The 18,969-nt window shown below is 46.6% G+C and overlaps 1 protein-coding gene across 1 annotated transcript in view; it reads right to left on the bottom strand.

Annotated features, from left to right (window-relative positions):
* Window positions 1–3,073: 3,073 nt before the first annotated feature.
* LOC311205118 (sodium- and chloride-dependent betaine transporter-like) overlaps window positions 3,074–18,969 on the bottom strand; it is a 40,181-nt gene continuing 24,285 nt past the window's right edge. Inside the window, exons 10-15 of the mRNA XM_084279409.1 lie at window positions 18,594–18,706; window positions 17,317–17,454; window positions 15,986–16,088; window positions 8,581–8,681; window positions 8,158–8,328; window positions 3,074–4,288 (exon numbers count right to left, since the gene is read on the bottom strand). Of these exons, the coding sequence (XP_084135535.1) occupies window positions 4,145–4,288; window positions 8,158–8,328; window positions 8,581–8,681; window positions 15,986–16,088; window positions 17,317–17,454; window positions 18,594–18,706 (770 nt within the window). The 3' untranslated portion in view covers window positions 3,074–4,144. The remainder of the gene's footprint in view (window positions 4,289–8,157; window positions 8,329–8,580; window positions 8,682–15,985; window positions 16,089–17,316; window positions 17,455–18,593; window positions 18,707–18,969) is intronic.

Raw genomic sequence — 18,969 nt, 5'->3', positions numbered from 1 at the left:
AAGATGCCCTGTTTCCTCCAGCTCAATCTCTACTGCCCCTTGTCCTCTCCTGGCCCTTGGCAAGGTGCAGTACATGCACAGGATTGAAGGAAAACCCAGGGCTTTGCTCAGGATGGAGCTGTGACTCCATTCCTTGGCAGCTAACCCCTGCGCTGGGGCTATTGTGGGCACAGCTGCTCTCATCCCAAAAAGTTCAGATGGAACTGGAGGGAGGGCACAGCTCCACCTTTAGCTCATTGGGAGCTACAGCAAATACTGTCCTTTTCCTGAAGACTACCACAGTCACCTGGGGCAGGAGAAAGGCTTGAGAGCTGAGCTCCAATCAAAATGAAACACCACTGCAATTCTCCTCCCTACAAAAAGCTATCTTGAGGATTGGAGTCATGAAAATTGAAGATATCCTGAAAATGAGAAAAAGTACTTATTACTTCATGCTGGAAAGAGATAGAAGTGCGAGAATTGCTATGAGTCCTCCAGACCCTGAATGCACCCTCCAGGACCAGTATGGAAGTGGATCCCCAGCTGGCTGAGGCCCAGGGGCCATCCATGTCAAGAGACACTATGGTGTCTCCCTACCTGACCAAGTCTAGGGGATGGCAGTCCGACCAGACCAGGAATCACCTTAATTCAGACAAAGATCTAAGGGAGGAGGCTCAGGAATGACACATTTCTCTTTGGGAAAAAGAAACTTGCCAGAAAAGCAAGGGAAGGGGGTTGTTTGGACACAACCTCTCTGGCTGGGAGTGGAGCAAGAAAACTCAACAACTTGTTTGGTTTGTCATTTGTTTTCTCTTTCTTTCTTCAAATTTTGTACAGGACAAGTTTTCAGTTATTATTTCCTTTTGCAACTGTCAATGGAACAAGGTAGGGAAGGCTGAGTGGGAAGGATTAGCAAAATTGGGAAGGAAAGAAACAGAATCAAAAACAGAGAAGGAAAGTACAAGACCTTTTAAGCTTGATTTCTTCTTTGACAAACTATAATCTTGTATTTCCTTTCTGGAGAAAGGAGTGAATTGGCCTTTTTAATGACAACAACCCTGAAAACACAGAAGTTGTAATTAGGTGCTTAACAGTTACCTGTCCTTTCTTCTACATACAGCATTGGTTTTCCTCCAACCAGGAAGATCAGCACAGTATAGCTACCTCTAACTTCCCCTGGACTTCAGCATCAAATACATGAAATCTTGGCATGTTATCAACAATTACAAGGGAACAAAACCTCACCCTCCTCCCCATACCATTGCTTCAATACTGTATTTACACCCTGATGGTGTGCAGGAAAGAAGCAGCTTTCCATCAGGCTCAGAGGTCTCCAGAAATGACCACTTCCAGGGCCTGATGGAGACATCACATCTGTCCTATCTCTGCAGCAATGCCTGAGGTGTTTGTGTAAGTTTAGTAAATCACTACTTGGTCCCTAACTATAACATTCTGGGGTCCTGTAGGAAAGAACAACCACTGGTGGCATTTTCTCTTGTTCTCTCAGCGGGGTGTACCTGGGTCACTGAGTTTACCCTTCCACTTCTTGAGACTCTGCCAGTCCCATCCAAAGAATCAGGATTAGTTTTATCATCCTAGGAATTTCATAACTGCTTTCAACAGGGACAGCAACACCTCTTTTGACTTTATTAAAATATGCTGCTTCCTGGCAGAGGTGGAATGCTACTATTGGATTATACATGAGCAGTGGAGGAACCGGTTCATGCAGTATTTATTTTCAATAACGTTTCTCCTCAAAACTGAAAAGTGATTTATTTCTATCTGGAATTTTTGCAGTGTTGCCTGACTACTTGAGAAAAAGGAGTGAACACATCTCCACAATGTTTCAAAGGCATGGTGGTAGAAACAAGAGGGCTAAATGTCGTCACAAAGGTTGTACAAGAAACCCATGCTAGTGGGGGGGTAAGACTGACTCTGAACCCCAAGTCTCAGTGCTTTAACTTCCCTTTCTGTTGCTGGAAGAGAGACCAGGTTTCTTTGCTAAACCAATACAAGTGCTGACAAGGTAGCTGCGGCCTTTCAAATCGAATCAAATTGATTCTGTTTGATCGGAATTGAATCTCTGGTGCACGGGCCTCACCACCGCCCCGAGCGCAGGGAAGCAGCCACAGAACAAGCACCCAGCAGATACCCAACACAGGTGATCTCTCCGCAAGACTGGGCTGTGCCACCTGGCACTCCTGCTCCTTGGTGGCAGCCAAGCTCCAGCTGCAATGAGACCCGCTGCAGGGAGCAGCCCCCACTTGTGAACAGCACTGCTGGGAGGGAGAGGAAAAAAACCCCACTAAAATACTTACCCCGAGGCCTGACTGCAAGCCTCTAGATGCTAAGCACTTTGTAGGATTATTGCTGCAACGTGACATTTAGCTCTTTCAGAAGTAAAAATAAAGTAAATGTCTTCTGTGGCGTTGCAGTCCTGTGCAGGGAGGGAACAAGAATGAGGCTTGCCAGCTATCTCTGCCTTTTACAGTAAATCATCTCAAATCAAATGATAATGTCCCTGAGAGGTACAAATTTTTGATACTTGACTTCCAGTGTTCATTTCACCAACAGCTTTTAGTTTTTAGTTTGTAAAGGAAAGGAAATTAAATGGGGAAAAGATTGTCCTATGCTAATTCACCAGTTAAACTCACAGGAAACTGCAAAAGATAAGGTTCCCATAGCAATTGGAATAGATACCGCACTGCACAGATGAGGCCTGATTTTCCCACTTACTTTCAGCAGTGGTGGTTTATCTCCACATAGCACAGGGAAAAGCAATTACTTGGAACGAGGAACAAGGGAAAGGAGCCTGTGGCATCTCTGATTCTTTTTAATGGCCATTCTCTGGCCTGGATGATGCGCCGCTTTTCCCATACAGCCATGCACTGGCGTGTACGCCCTCAACCACAGCAAAGCTCCCACGGGGATCCTGCTGCTGTCTTCTCCTGTGGTTTTAACCATGAAATTCTGATAGGCATTCAAGCAGGTTTTGGCAGGGAGTTTTACAGCCCCAGCCTCCGCAGGACAGAGCTGTGTGGCATCGCACCAAATGCTGCATCCGAGCGCAATCCCTCTCAGTCATCTCCTCACATTCATGACTAGAGGCCTTTAATTCAACACAATCTGCTTCCAATGAACCCATCATACCTATTAATTATCACTTTATCTTGCATGAGCTTATGATTATTGCACCCGATTATGTCTTCCCTGTCCCCCAAGCAGTCATCTGTAGCAATATTGAGGTAGTGCAATCCTTCTCCCACCCTTGTCTCAAAGCTGCTCTGCAGCATGGAATCAGGTCCATCGACTCCTTCATTAATTCCCCTACAAAATGCCCCTGCAGCACCATCAAATTCGTGGGCGTGCAGCCCCCCGGGTCTCATTTTTCCCTGCTCTGTTGCAGCTCATTTTTTTTTATCAACTGCTCTGGGACTTTTCCTGCACTCCATGAATTTTATGAAAGAACTGTCAAATATTCAGCTGTTTTGCTCTCGGATGTGTTTTCACTGGGTCGTGTAGTTTTGACCAAGCGCGACTCCTCTAGATAACTTTTTCTCACCCCTTTTCCATCCTGACACTACTTTGAGATCCATCATTAATAACTATGATTGCATCAGGTGCCCCTTTGAGCGACAGCTGAAGCCATAACTACTAACACTACAACCTCTTTTTAACATTGCCTGGCTCCCTCTCCCTCCTACATAGGTGACCTAGCAATGCACTTTCCTTGTCATCCTGCAGCTTCTTATGTACAACTTACTTATTCCCTGCCCCATCGTTTTGTGCTTTTACATCCCTAACTTTGCTCCTGCACACCCTGATTACCTGCTCTGTTATCACTGTGGTTTCCCACACAGCCACTTCTCTTTCTTTTCTTTTTTTTTTTTAACCTCCTTTTCTGTTTCTGTTAATACATTGTTTTTCTCTTCCCCACCAGTGTCAGTACTGGAGCATGCTTCTAACAAAAGAGAGCTATCCCTAGGGTGTCAAAAGAAACGTTGTCCCTGGCAGATGCAACCAGCTGGCTGGAAGGAGAGCGTGTCCCAGATGCTTATGTCTCAAACATAAAGGAGAGAAGGGAAGAGCCCAGGAGAGAACACAAACCACTTTGTAAAGAGAAAGCAAATCAGTCCATGGTATGCAGAAGACATCCCCAAGTGCCTTAGAAGTGGGTTTCTCTCTCTGTGATGCTGAGCACCTCCTGAACTGGGGGGGACCATCCCTTGTGCTTCAGTTCAGACAGACCCGCCATGTGCTTCTTCGGCTGCGGCAGATCCTCTGCTGGGGAAATCAGCTGTGTGAGCCGCTGCGGAGAGGAAGTCTCTGTTAATTAAGCTGATAAACAGACACCCAATAGTGATCCACAACCATTGCTGGGGGCAAAGGCATCTAGAGAGCTAATGCTCCCGGCTACCCACTCCTCTCCTGCCGAATGGCTGTGAAAGGGAGAGGAAGGAGAGCAGGCTCACTTGAGCTGCTCTCCATGATAATCATTTCACCTCTGGGCTCAAACCTGGGCTGTGGACTGACAACCCAATGTACAGGGCTCCTCACAGCCTGAAGAAGAGAAGGCTCTGGGGGGCCTTACAGCGGCCTTCCAGTACCTGAAAGGTGCCTATAAGAAAGGTGGGGAGGAACTGTTCACAAAGGCATGTAGCAATAGGATGAGGGGTAATGGTTTTAAACTAGAAAAAAAGTAGATTTAGGTTGGATATAAGGAAAAAATTCTTCAATATGAGAGTGGTAGATCACTGGAACAGGTTACCCAGAGAGGTAGCAAAGAGCCCATCCCTGGAGATATTCAAGGTCAGGCTCTGAGCGACCTGATCTAGTGAAGTTGTCCCTGCTTACTGCCGAGGGGTTGGACTAGATAGCATTTAAAGGTCACTTCCCAACCCACCCATTCTATGATTCTATGAAGGATGCTAGTGATTTGCCCCACAGACATTTTTTGTGGCCATGGGAAAAAACACCATAAAGCCCCCTTGGGTTTTTTTTCATATACCAGGCAGCTGTGCTTCTTGTTGACTTTGGTGAGAGCCATGGAGCCTTCCAAATGGTCTGAACACCAAAAAGGGCTAAGCATCTCCTGTTGTGGTGCAAAACAGGATGGCAGATGCTACCTCAGGGGGCACTTCTCTAGTAAATCAGTCCCTCTGCAGATTGATTCCTGTCCCAAAAACATCCCAGCTCCCCTCTCATAGCCAGACAGCCCCAAGCAATGTGGATGGTGCCACAGGCTGTTCCACACATGTATGCTAGTGTTGTCTCAGCTTTGGGAACATTTATCTTTAAAATAAAATGCAAACAACTTGGAGCTTTTTTGCAAAAGGTGCTGGCCCACCAAGGCAGCTGCTCTCAATTTCTGGCATTTCTCATCTCATTTTTAAAGCCCTTATGGTACCGCACACCTTCCTGAGCACCTAGGCTCCTCTGGAAGCTAAGTAACATGCACTGTCCTGCAGCCACCTGCCCAGGTCCATGGGCCAGTGTATCACTTCCCTGCTGAATACTGACTTTCACAATTACTTTTTCCATCTCAAGCTGTTTTGGACAGTACACGCTCCTCCCTTGCAAAGCAGGCAGTTCATCCATGACTTCTTGGATTAATTTCAATCCTTCCACTTCTTGTGAAGTGCCTGCCAGAATCCTGGATTTTGCTCATTTATTCAGAACTGTTTGCCCCATGATTTCTGAAATCAGCCTTGGCCTGCAGCTGCTCTGTAAGCAGTTCATTGCGAGTTTTCAGTCTTTGGAGCTTGAGTTGTCTTAATCAGATGCATTAGGAAGCAACATTTGTGTTTCTTTGTTAGTCAAGTGTAACAAGGGGAATCAGTTTGTTACAGTGACTGATCATAATTACCAATTACAAACTTGCTTTCAGTGAATGGTTGCAATATTCAGTTGAAAGGCACTGTTCCTAGAAGCATCTGTGTCCGGAAATTAATTCACTACATTTCTGGGATATGGCTGGAAAAAAGGGAAGAGGTATTATCGTGGTTTTGCCCCCAGCCAGGAGCTGAGCACCACACAGCCACTTTCTCTAGGGGAAAAAAGAGGGAAGGGGAAAAGGAAACCCAAAAAGCAAACCTCGTGGATTGGGATAAGGACAGTTTACTGGGACAGCATAGAGAGAAATAACAATAATAGGACTTTTATAGCAAAATACACAAAACTGGTGACACACAATGCAGTTTCTCACTGAACCACACAACTCAGGCCATACAACTCAGAGACATCCTGAAACTGGAGTATCCCAAAAACTGAGTGTCCTGGTGCTGTGAGCTCCTCCTGCCACCAGCCCTCCTTTATGTTGAGCATGACATAATTGGCACAGAATACCCTCTTTGGCCAGTTTGGGCCACTGTCCCAGCTGTGTCCCCTCCCAGCTTCCTGGGTGACCTCATTAGCCAGGCATTATGAACAACTGAAAATACCTTGACTGCCTGGCAACAATTAAGACATCCGTGTGTTATCAGCACTGCTCCCCATCCTGACTCCCAAACACGGCATTCCACCAGCTGCCAGAAAGCAAGCTAACTATCCTAGCTGAAACCAGGACAGGTATATTTTGAGAAAATCTGTTTTTCAAACAGGTGCAACTACTCCAGATGGTATAGTGTGGTTGGCTTTGATTGTCCCCTGAATCAACCCAGGGTTAGCAGCCGATTCCTTCCTCCTTGCCTAAACCACATCCTTGGAAGTTTCATCATACAGGTATAACTGAGAAATCCCTGGGAATTGTAACTAATATAATTTAAACCAGGGCAAACAGAAAAATCCTCCATCTGAAATTGGCCAAATCTATTGCTAGGATGTGCTGCAAAATAAGCAGTAACACTACTCACAGCAGCAGCATTTCAGTTCAAGGGCTCCAAGCACTTTGCAACAGGTGAGAAAGTGCTTGTTTGGCAGGTGGAACATTTGGGCAATTACTTCACTGACAGTTCCAAGTCCTCATTTAGACATATGAAACCTCTGAACTGTGTGACAACAGACTTGTCGTTAGCCACCCAGTCAAACTCTTCAAACCAGCCGTGGGAGAGGACAGATGTGCTACTGCTAAATGGCCTGGAGCACAGAGAGGGCCATAGGAGGCAGGACACAAGATCTGACCTTGGTGTAAATCATACCACAGCACTTTGGCACAAGATTCACCTGGAGCTCCTCATATTGAGAGGTGTGCAGCTCCCAGCACCCTCCTAACCTTGTCATTTCTTCATTGGCCAATGAGGACATCCTGCTCCCAGCCCATCCCTGGCTGTGTTGGCAATGCAGGGACCTCTTCCCCATGACCCCACAGTGTGGCTGTTACATGTACACCACAGCCACAGGGATGATCCCATCCCCTGTTCACCTGCTCCCCTCCCCAACCAGCTGCAGATGAGCCTGCGGCCAGACAGGATGGTGAAGGACCAGCAGGAAAATTGTACAGAACTTTATATGCAAATTGTGCATTACTCAGTTCCTTCTTCTGGGTCAAGTAGGGTGTCATCTCCATAACACTATCTTCCTAGACACAGTTCTTTCTAGGACTAGGACAAGGTGTCTACAACACTGAAAGAAGACAGGCTTAGGCATGGCACAGGGTAGCCCTTAACAGCTCTGTGAGCATGCCCTCTTTAGTAACCATGGATAATTTGTTCAGAGAAAATAACATGGTCCTGACCCAGAACTAAAAGGAGAGTAGGGGCAAAGACAGGAAGTAAAGGCAAAACAGATCCTGGTTTTGCACCTGGTTTGCACTGACACTAGTCAGTAACAGAAGAGGAGGCAAAGGTGGTGGCATGCCTTCTTTATGTACATGACCAGCAGGACCACCTGAACCATCAACCATACCAACCACCCTGTGGCCTTGAGTAGCCCTCACTGAGGGGGTCCTCTGCCATTCAATGAGCCGTGTTTGAGACATACTGCATATGTCTAAATATTGCACCAAACATGGTGGTCACAGAATATTCTGGACATTGGGTGATTACACTGGGAGTTGTGCTGGGACACTCCCAGCCCTCCAAATTGCAACAAGAGCTATGTGGCATTCTGAGGAAGGGCCAACTTCACCCTCCCTTGCCTTCTCAGAAGAGAAATGTGCTATGTGCATCTTCCCTGGGGACCTTCCCATGAGCCATCTGGGGGAAGCAGCAGCAACCCACCCAGTGACCACAATCTCAGTACCTGCTTCAGTGATCCTTTGGTTTTCAGAAGGATGAAGATGGCGTAAAGAGGAATGCAGACCATGGAGGAGAGTGCCATCAACCAGCCCACCACGTAGCCCCAGGGCGGGTAGATGTAGGAATTGTTGTATTTCAAGGGCTTGTACTTGATCAGGGAAAACAAGAAGACAGCCTGAGGAGCAGAAAACAGAGACACAGCCTTTGTCTTCACAGTAAACAAGTGGCTTTTCAGGCTCAATTAATTTTCCAGGTAAATATAAGGCTCTATAAAAGAAATAAATCGTCGTCTCACCTGTGGGCAACCTTCTGCTTCTCCACAGCCTTTGGAAAAAAATTACAGTAGCACCTTGAAGACAAATCAACCTTTTCTACTGAGAACCCAGGGACCCAGAGCAATATGCCATGTTGTTGTAACTCCACTTACCAAGCACAGACCCGGCGTGAACACCAGCCAGCATATCTTGATCAAGGGCCACGGCCGGAAACCAATCATGTCTTCAATGTTGTCGTAGAAGCGGTTGGCACCTTGGCCATCAGCCAGCACAGAGACAACGTCAGAGGTCAGATCACTGTTTCCTTCAACCACTACACACATCAGATCTCACTTCCTTTATCCTTAGTGATTATTCCTGGCAAGACCACAGCTATCCTAATAATATAGCAGCAGGTAACAGGCTTTTCTGACACTGAAAAGACCCATATCTGGCTAAAGACAGATGGAGGTTTTTAACTTCAGCCAAAAGTTATCAGAAAGCTTGTCATAGAAGAAACGCTCTGTCCCTCGGACAAGAGAGGCAGCAGCTGTAAGTGAGAGGGTGCAGTCCATGTGCCACCCACTAAGCACTGATATGGTCCAACAGAAGGCAAGGAAGGATGCCTAGTTTATAGGTCAGCAAGAGAAAGCTCTTGCGGGTTGAACACTTGGCATTGTGTGAGCCCAGAGTGCTAAAAGGATAAAGGGAGTGGGGGACACCAAACAAAACACTCTCTTTGCAACCAGATTGGCACACCAGGGAAATCATATCAAGAATCCTCACTAAGATGGGAATTTCCTGTCATGAAGAGCCTGGTTTCCATGGAATATTTTATTTTTGGCATAAACATAGAACACCTGACAATCCAAAATCTGCTGGAGACCAAATCTTCCATCTGCAAGTGCTGCTGTACTGTCCAATGGGAGCTGTTCTGGGGATGCCTGATGATCTTAGGTCATTAGTCTCACTTATTAGATTATGTTGTTCACAATATGTAGGACCCACCTGAATCTCATGGTGCGCCAGAGTAGGATATACCTCTGAAGAGCATCTAAAAGTCCTGCCACTGGCCAGAGCCTATCCGTTGTCTCATCCCAACCCAAAGAACAAAGAGGAAATGCATGCACTGGTGTACAGAAGAAAAGGTGTAAAGCCTATGGACATCAGCAGACCAAGTAGTATGCTCCAAGATGTCCTAAAGGAACAACAGCCTAATGTTGGCCAAAAAGAGATGTAAAATGAAGAATTCATGAGAAGCATTAACTTCTTCCCAACCAGAGGTATTTTCTAGGTACAATGAAACAACAATATTAGACAAAAAAATTTGAGCTAGACTGTACATATCTAAGATATTAATGTCCATAGCACCTCAGGGATTAAATCATACCATATTTGCCTTCTTGTAGTTTAATAACAGTGCACAGCTAACAAAGAAGGGCTCTGCCTTTAGGAATGTTTATCCTGCTGAGAACTGAAGGTCATGCCACAGTTCCCACCTGCAAGCATGATAAGACCTTGCTTCTTTGCATCTTAACACCAGAAGGCTGAGTGGGGCAAAATGTATTCATGTATCCTAGAGGACTGGCCACACTTGCAGGTGTTTGGGGTTTGATGAGTTTTATTTTGGTTTGTGCTTTTTATGTCTTAGAATTAAATTGCCGTATTATGTTTCCTTTAAATATATGGATTCTAGAAAAGCACATGGCATGTACTTTTCTGTTTTGTAATTCTCTGCATTATTTTCTATATCCCATGACTAATGTTTACAGGAAACCTCTTTTAAACTCAGCTTTTTGAAGTGTTCAGGCTGGGGAGGGCAGGTTCTTTGAACACCTCATGGTTTCCATCCTGAGTTGGCAAGTTAATAAGTAGCCTCAAGCAAAGACAACAAGCTGTGGCACATCAGGGGACACACACAGTCTTGTGTGGGAGCCCAGCCTACAGCAGAGAACAGAACCCTGAAACTTCCAAGCTGTAAATACTATGAGGCTTCAGACAGAAGTTCTGAAAACATACTGGGGATGAAAGGGAGATGGTGTAAAAATTTATCTTACCAAAAAGCCAAAATCTTCCACAGGGTAAAGAAAAGGAGAGAGACATAAGTCATGCAACTTTCAGTTTAGAATATGAGCATATCGCAGTCTCTTATAGCACACAGTGTTTCCACAGAAACACACCATGATGTTAGGCATGGATAAATTCATTCATAATAAAACTCTGTGGAAGTCAAAGCTTCACTGCAAATTTGGATCCTGAATCCAGTGGAATAGACATAACAGTTAAAGAAATACAAAGATGCCAAACAAAGACAACAGTCATCCATCCTCCACTGAGAAAAAAAACCCCAAGCTTTTCTTAGTTATGGTGTGCCTCTACAGTACAGTGTGTTCTCTGTTGTACAACATCCAGGTCCTGCGTTTCCACAGCCACTGCAGCAGGCAGTAGGATATGGGATGAAATGCAATGGGGACCGACATGAACATCCTCATGGAGTATACAAACAGGAGGTTTTTACATGTGCCATGTTTTGCAGGCAGATGAAAAAGTAATCAAGCTTAAGAAGCCATCAGTCCAGTCACTCACTGTTGGCTTTTGGAGCAAATTAGAAGCTGGAGGATGAGTGCAGTCCCCCTTCCTTCCGAGCACTTTAGAAGGATTACATAAACCATAACGATTTCCCCAAAGATATTTGGTTTTGTAACAAAGAAAGTTGTTTGCTATTTTTCCCATTATCCCAAGACAAGGAAGAATGGTTTGCACACACGGGGCAGTTATCCATGTGTGCTGGTACCACGTTGCTTGTGCTAACCAGTCCCGTATACCTTCAAACCCCTTTTCCGACAAAGAAATTACTTTTGCTACATACATTCATGGGAGTAAATTTCACATGAACCCAAACAGAGGTTTGCTTACTTCCTTATGCCTTGTTCTTATGGACCCCTTCTCAGTTTATGCAGCTTGTAACAACTGCAAGCGACACCTAAACAAACTGAAAAGGACAAAGACTATATTTACAACACCCAGTGAGTTTCGCAGATATGCTAGTTAGGAATCTATGAAAAAGCCCCCTCTTTTAACTGCTTTCTCCCAAGCTGCATGTATTTCCATTCATCCTTACCAAATTTCATCCATGGAACTTTAATAAGTCAGGACTTTGGCTCTATGCCGTAGCGCTAATTTTGTATCCACTCCTTGGCTCTCTGAAACCTCAGGTATCAACACCTGCACCAGCTGTACCCTTTGGGTACCAGCTGCACAGAGTCGGCCCCCTTATGGCCCATAAATAAGTGTGTAAGATTGCTTGTAGCCGGTGCATCCAAGAAAATAAAGCACATGCAGCCAGAGCAAGCCCAACAGGCAGGATCTAGGAAGGAGGAGGCTGCAGAAGGAGTCACACTGCATGTGAGCAAGGGAGCAAAAGAAAGACTTACACCAGCGCAACATGGATTCACCCTGGGGCCACCCACAGGTACCCACTGGCATCAGTTTGCTTTAGCTTTGTAAACAGTCCTAATGGTTTCAGCTCTGGCTCTCCTGCAGCGATGGAGGCGCTTGCTTTCTCCTGGAATAGCTAATCCTAATGTGCACGCTGTGACTGCCTGGAAAATATCCTCCCTGCAGCACGTTTTGGTGGCATCATGTTGTGAATCCCAGTGCTCAAAACCCCATGTCTGTTTATATGAGGGCTGCCTATCCCTGTTGGATGAGAGGAGAAGGGGTCAGAAAAACCCCAAAAGCCCTCCAAGCACTACCCTCTACGGAACGTGACCAGCAGGCCCGATGCTGAGCGATCCTTTCACAGGCAGGGAGGGGTACGCAAGGAAATTCTCAGATCTGTGCAGGAGCAGATGCCTGGCAGCGGAGGGAAGCTGCCAAGTGGTGGGTGGTTGGCGTATGTGCTGGGAGAGGGGAAACTCAGAACGCATATTTGTGTTAGCAAAAATGCTGTAATTCTTCACAGTGTAAGCAAGAGGCTCAGCCCTGCCAATTCTGAGGCTGGAAAAAAAGCAAATCGATTGGCACCAGGTACTTTTTTTTCCACTAAGATGCCACACCTTGGCCCTCTGAGTAGATTTCAGCCCAGAATCAGTCCATGGATGCAGAGCAGATCATCAAGAGGGTAAGATCCCACGGAGTGGGCAAATGAACCCACAGCAGTGGAGGAAACGGTCATTTCTCAGTCCCCAGCTGCTCCATCTCTCTTTCCAGGTTGCTGTGGCAGCATCACCTCTTCTGCTGCTCATTGTCTGCCATTGTTCTTCTCCATGGGTCATCAGAATATCTATATATATATATGTGACTGTAAAACTGGTAGGGAGGGCGTTCTATGGATTAGAGAGTAATACAGCTTAATGTAACTGAGCATGGTGATGAAAATTAAAACCTGGCCAAGATTTGGTATTGCAAGCTCCCAGGTGAGCTCCCCAAGCAGGACATCTATCTAGAATAAATCTGTCTTGCAGATCTTCTTCTCTTGTATTCCCCCGTGGTCAAGCTCAAGCAGCTGGGCTTGCTCCCATATCAGTAAGAGGGGAGTCCACCCACACTCGCGGTTGGCTCCTACGTGAGGTGCTTGGGGAAACTGGCAACCCCTTCATCAGGCACTGTGCTACAGACAACGCAACCTCTGTAAAACTGCATGCACCAAGGAGACCCCACAGGGTCACTGCTGCCTCAAATAAGACAAAGGTGGCACCAAAGGAAATGAACAGGTGGCAGATTCCAAACAAGAAAAAGAGAGTGACTTCCTACACAATAACTGACCAAGCCATGAAGCTCCTTGCTGCAGGGTTTTGTGGATGATAAATGCTTACCTGGGTCAACTGGAAAAATTAACAGAAGAGAAATAAACAGATTTTCCTTCTGTTTCTGTAAATCCCTGAGCAACAAGCTGAGTATTGCATCTGAGCCCAGGACTCCAGCACAAGTAGGACATGGACCTACTCCAAAGAGTGGATCACTTCAAAAGACTGGACCACTCCAAAGAGTGGAAGGAAACACTCTTTGGAGTTTTGTTCAGATGCATGGCTGCTCACTGGCTCACAGCTGGATCTTAGATAATCCAATATTACAAAAATCAAACACCCAACTCCACCAAAGATGAAAACAGCAAGTAACTACAATTCCTCCTCCCAGGTCTTCCCCCAGCTTCTCACTGCTGTCAGATCAGGTACTTCTTGAGCAAAACCAATCTACTCAGCAACCCAGAGACAATCCATCACAAGCACTTTGTCAGTTTGTCCTTGAAGACATGGAAAATTGTGCACAAGAGCTCCACAGGTCTATCACCCACAAAATGAAGAACTAACTTCCACACACCCCTCCTTACTTCAAGCATACTGGGCCCTGCTGGTTTCTTTTGCAGTTATTGTATTGGGATGGGTGGGAGCAGACAGTCCCTACAGCCTCCCCCAGTGCCTCTTCTGATTTTAGCTTAGCTGTAAAGAGCCCAATTTCTTTAGAGAAAGAGATGAAGAATCAATAGAACCTCAGGCAGGGTGTTGAGTTCTCCCTAGGAGGAGAACAGACAGGAGAGAGGGACACAGAATGTCTTCCCCCAAAGAGTTGTCAACCACTGGAAGAGGCTGTCCAGGGAAGTGGTGGAGACATCATCCCTGGAGGGGTAGATTTGGTGTTGGTGACATGGTTTAGTGGTGGACTTGGCAGTGCTAGGTTAATGGTTGGAATCAATGATCTTCAAGGTCTTTTCCAACCCAAACGATTCTGTGATTCTGTGACTTGTTAGAGTGGTTCCAGAGGAGGACCACAAAGATGATCAGAGTTCTTCACCTCTCCTGTGAAGACAGGCTGAAAGAATTGGGCTTGTTCAGCCTGCAGAAGAGAAGGCTCCAGAGAGACCTTGTTGTGGCCTTTGGATATATAAAGGGACCTTGTATGAAAGAAAGAGAGAGAGAGGATCTTTACCAGGACTTGTAGTGACAGGACAAGGGGTAACACTTCTAACTGAAAGAGGGTAGATTTAGATGTTAAGAAGAAATTAATTACTGTTGTGGTGGTGAAACACTGGAACAGATTGCCCAGAGAAACTGGACAACATCACTGGAAGCATCCAAGGTCAGCTTGTACAGGGCTTTGAGCAACCTGGTCTAGTGGAAGGTGTCTGTGCGCACAGCTGGGGGAGTGGGCTAGAGGATCTTTAAATGTCCCTTCCCACCCAAACCATTCTATGGTTCCATAATGTAGGAATGAGTGGAGCCAGTCATCCTGCTGATTAGGATTCAAAGGGAGTATTCTAAGTCCTGGGATAATGCCTTTTGATGTTTGAAAGAATGTGTATTTACAGCAGAACAGGGCTTGGCTGTACGCACGTGGGAGGTCACGAGAATGGAGAGAACGTGTGAGAACATAAACATCAAAGTGGCGAGGATCTCGTGAACCCTGGTCGGCGACCCCTGGCAGGGTTGTTTTTGTAAAAGGAGAGAATAAAAGGAGCACTGTGAGAGAGTGTAAACAAAAAAAAGAAAGAAAAAGAAAAAAAAGAAAAAAAAGAACCACAGAGAAGAAGCTGCTCCAAAACCAAACCCTTCTCTCTGTGTTTTTCATCACTGACAATCATCGCCAACACCATAATAAGTTGTCAGAAGCTGGAAGAATATTTACAGGAAGTATCATTGCTAATTTTGACTGCTATTATAAACTTTCCTGAGCATCCACTTCCGGCCACTGAAAGAGACACAACATGATGCTCATGGCTGCAATCTCTTCCTTCAGTTAGGATGGGCATGCTGTTTGGTGTAGCTAGGAGCCGGCAGGTGCTGATTGTGGGATGTTGAGGTTCTGGTCTAAGCTGGCATCTACTATAGCTTTGCATGACAGTTACAGGTACTGCGCTCCATGACAGTAAGGAAAGAGAGCAGCTGCTGTGCATCACACAAAAATAGACCCTTTGCCTAAAAACCATCAGCCTCCACATGAGCTTCAAGGGGATAAACTGCTTCCTATGCACTCAGGCACCTTTCAGCAGCTAAGATATCTCCTGTAGGATATCATGCAACATTCTTCCTAGTGCACAGGCTAACAAGCAATTGGTTTCCTTCTCATGATTTGTGGAGTTCAGTTTAATCCTGCCTCTCAGTAGTTTAGTTACAGACTTTACTAAAAACCTAAGCAGTCCCTCCCATTTCTTTGAAGAGTGTCACAACAGCCTGCGCAAACAGGAGTATCATCAGAGAAGTAACATACAGCAAGTCTGCATCCCAGCATGTTCCATTAAATTAACTGACAGGACTAATCCAAAGGCAGAATGTAAGCAGACAGTAAGAGAGACCAAAGAAGAGCAGTCTCTCCTCTACAGCTGATTTTGTTACTCAAAAGGCAGATGGGAAGAGCAGCAAGGTAGTTCAACATGAGGAAACTTCAGAGAGGAAAAAAACATTCCTACTCTAGATATAGAGCAATTAAGAAACATGGTGAGTAAACAGTGGGAACCAGACAAGAAAGAAGCTAATTACAACATTTCTTTGCCACCTAAGGATCTTTTCTTCCCATTCCCACTTCTCAACTTGTTATCCTTGCCTTGAGAAAGAGCAACACAGGGTTTTGTCTTCCACTTACCATACACCCATCCAACACATATGACTTCAAAAATGGCCAGGAAGAGCAGGCACGTGCCGCTAGCAGCGTAGTAGTCAAAGAGCTGGAAGATGTACATCCCACCCTGTTGAAGAGGTAGAGAAGAGAGAGTCATGGCCAGACTATTCCATGTGAGGGAAAAAGTCACTGAGGCAAGTAGAAGAATAGCAGCAGAAACACTACATCTAGAGCAGGTGGGAGAAGGAGAAGAGCCTTCTCTTAGGGCTACTCACACTCTGTCCCCAAATGACAGTCAGGCCTGGTGGCAGGAGAAAATTTCATATCCATTTTATGACAGTGCTGGGCTAGTGGGTGTCTATGTTCACAGGAGCAGGAGCCAGTTTGTTTGACTGAAATCAGTTAGCAAGTTTCCAGTGTGATTTCAAGCCAGCATGTAGCAGTGCAGAACTCCGCACCCAAGAAATCAGGATCCTGAGGATCAGGACATTCAAATACCTCATTTTAGCTCCATCCATCTTTATAAATCAGTCAAGGTCTGAGTCCTGTGACAGCAGAGGCATGTAGCTCTGCTACTGCCCCTGCCTTCCAGGTGAGCCTGACACAGTCGCCATCAGCTACCTCTGCAGGTCAGTGGATGATTCCTCTCTTATACTTTTATCTGTTTTCTCAGCGAAGCAGCCCCTCTAATAAAAGTCAAGCAGGTGCTTTCAAATATTGCTGAAGGGCTCTAGACACTGCCAGAGTAGCAGAGCGGTTACCCTTTCATTCCACCACGTATGAGGTGACATCCTGCAATGATAGGAGTAGATTCTCCCACGTAAGGGACATGCGAAAGCCATGGGAACCCTTACCACAGGTTCACTCAAAGCTCAAAAGGGCAAAGACTGTGCACATAGCACTACACCAGCACAGCTCTACTGTGTCTGGTTCCCAGGATCACAGGCTCCCCACTGGCTCGGGCAGGCTTATGGTGCAGCCATTACCCCTGGCCTTCCTGGTCACTGCTCTGCTTCTTGTAGAAGGCAGCCAGAAAATGGTCATTGCACTGAGAAGAGCTTCTGCCTGTGCAGCTGGGCTTCTTTTAGCCACCATGCCTGGTATTTGCACACATCTGTATGTCAGGCAGCCTCTCTGGGCCTCGTGACTGTCTCTCTGGAAGGCTCAGTTATGCGGTGAGTACGCCAGCGTCACACAGTAAAAGCAGCAGCGGCTGTGAGACACACCAGCTAATGCATTCGAAATGAAAGATAATTACCAGCATCAAGTATGAACTTGCTGTCTCTCCCCACTCCTCCAGAGCAGTCTAGCAGGGTCTCTGATGCTCAGCTGTACCCCAGCTACTCCTGACTTACCTCAGTGACCAGCAACAAGCCCAGCAGGTAGCATATGACCGCAATGGCCAGGATCAGCAGCTCCCGACGTCCCTTCCTCCGAAACGCTCCCGGGAACATGTCAATAAGAGCTGTCACCATGCTTTCCACACAGACAAACTGCAGAAGAAGACAGGTAAGAAAAACTAGCATCTCCCCTTCCCCTAGCACACATTCCCTCTCACTGGCCTTTTTCCCTCTAGTCACCAAAATCCTTACTTTTCTATTTTCTCTTTTTGTCTGTCTTGCTTCCAGCCAAGGACCAGCTGCAACTTCTAGGGATGCTAACATAGCTCTTTTCTCAGTGAAGATGGCACAAGGAACCCTTGTGACAGAGAAGAGCTCCACTGCCACTGTAAAGCTACAGGGAGCCAGGTGACTGTGGGGGCACAGCTCAGCCCTAACATCAAGCACACCCCTCGTACAGCAGGACTGCCTGTAAAATATGCCATGATTGCCTGGGACAACCCAGAAGAAACTGGCCAGGGGTTCCAAACATTGATTTCTGGCTTTTGGGGCTGACCATGGGGCAGGATGCTTGCTGATCACTGTGTGGCTCTCGATCCCATAGAGCACATCATCCATGGGGTGCACAGGAAAACATCAGCCCCTGCTAGGAGGGCCCAGCCAGCATGAAGCACAGGCATAAGTGAAATGAAGCAGGATGGGACCTTAGCCCAGGGAAATAGAGGAAAGAGACCTCATTGTCCAGGGGTTGTGGCTCAGATGCTACAAAGCAGAGCCTGAACAGACACCTTGTTTGGCTGACATGCCAGGACATCTCCTGATCCTCTCATGCCATCACATGTAGGTTGCACACTGCAGATGCTCTGCTGGGGTTTGCTTCTGGCATACCAGGGGTGTGGGAAAGTAAGAGATGGGCACACCAGTGAGGAGAGCACACAAGGATCGCTCTAGTGAGATGCAGCTATGAGAAAACAGCCCCATTCCCCTTCACAGTGTGCAAGGTTTTGGTGCTGGCACAGAGGTGGTAGGGGATGCATCTGGGACACCCTCATGTACACACCGGGAAAGGGATGCCAAACAGATGCCAGCACACATAACCACTGGCCTCCTATCATCCCTGGCTCTGAGCTCCCACATTCAGAAAGTGCTGTGGACAATGTGGAGAATGTATTTGAGGTACCACACCTGGTACATAACCACCTTACAAAGTAGAGAACCACCTTATCCTTTCCCATGGCCTTGGGGAGTTCTCAGGATGGGGACAGGCGCCTGGGAGGGGACATTTGGCATACCTGGCTGTCCAGTCCCAAGAAGATCAGCATGAGGAAGAAGAGGCAGGACCAGAGTTGAGACACAGGCATCATAGTTACTGCTGTTGGATATGCTATAAAAGCCAAGCCAGGACCTGCCAACAGACCACAGGATGACCACATGTGCCCCCCACATCATAGTGACACAAGGTGCCTGCCGCCACCAGCCTGCAGCATGGAGTGAGCTCACATAACACTTCAGGGCTCATCTCATCATGGCTCCCTGCCCACACCAGGCTGAAAGCTGTGATGGGGAGCACTGCAGACCTCACTGCAGACACCCATAGTGCAGATGACCTCCTGGGCTTCACTTGTTAGAAAAGTTCCCTCCCCTTCAGGCTTTCTGTTTTGCCTTGGC

Source organism: Gallinula chloropus, assembly GCF_964237585.1.
Source record: "Gallinula chloropus genome assembly, chromosome: 1".
Classification (NCBI taxonomy): domain Eukaryota; kingdom Metazoa; phylum Chordata; class Aves; order Gruiformes; family Rallidae; genus Gallinula; species Gallinula chloropus.
Note: the sequence above shows the minus strand (reverse complement) of the source record. Positions and strands in the feature narration are given on the sequence as shown.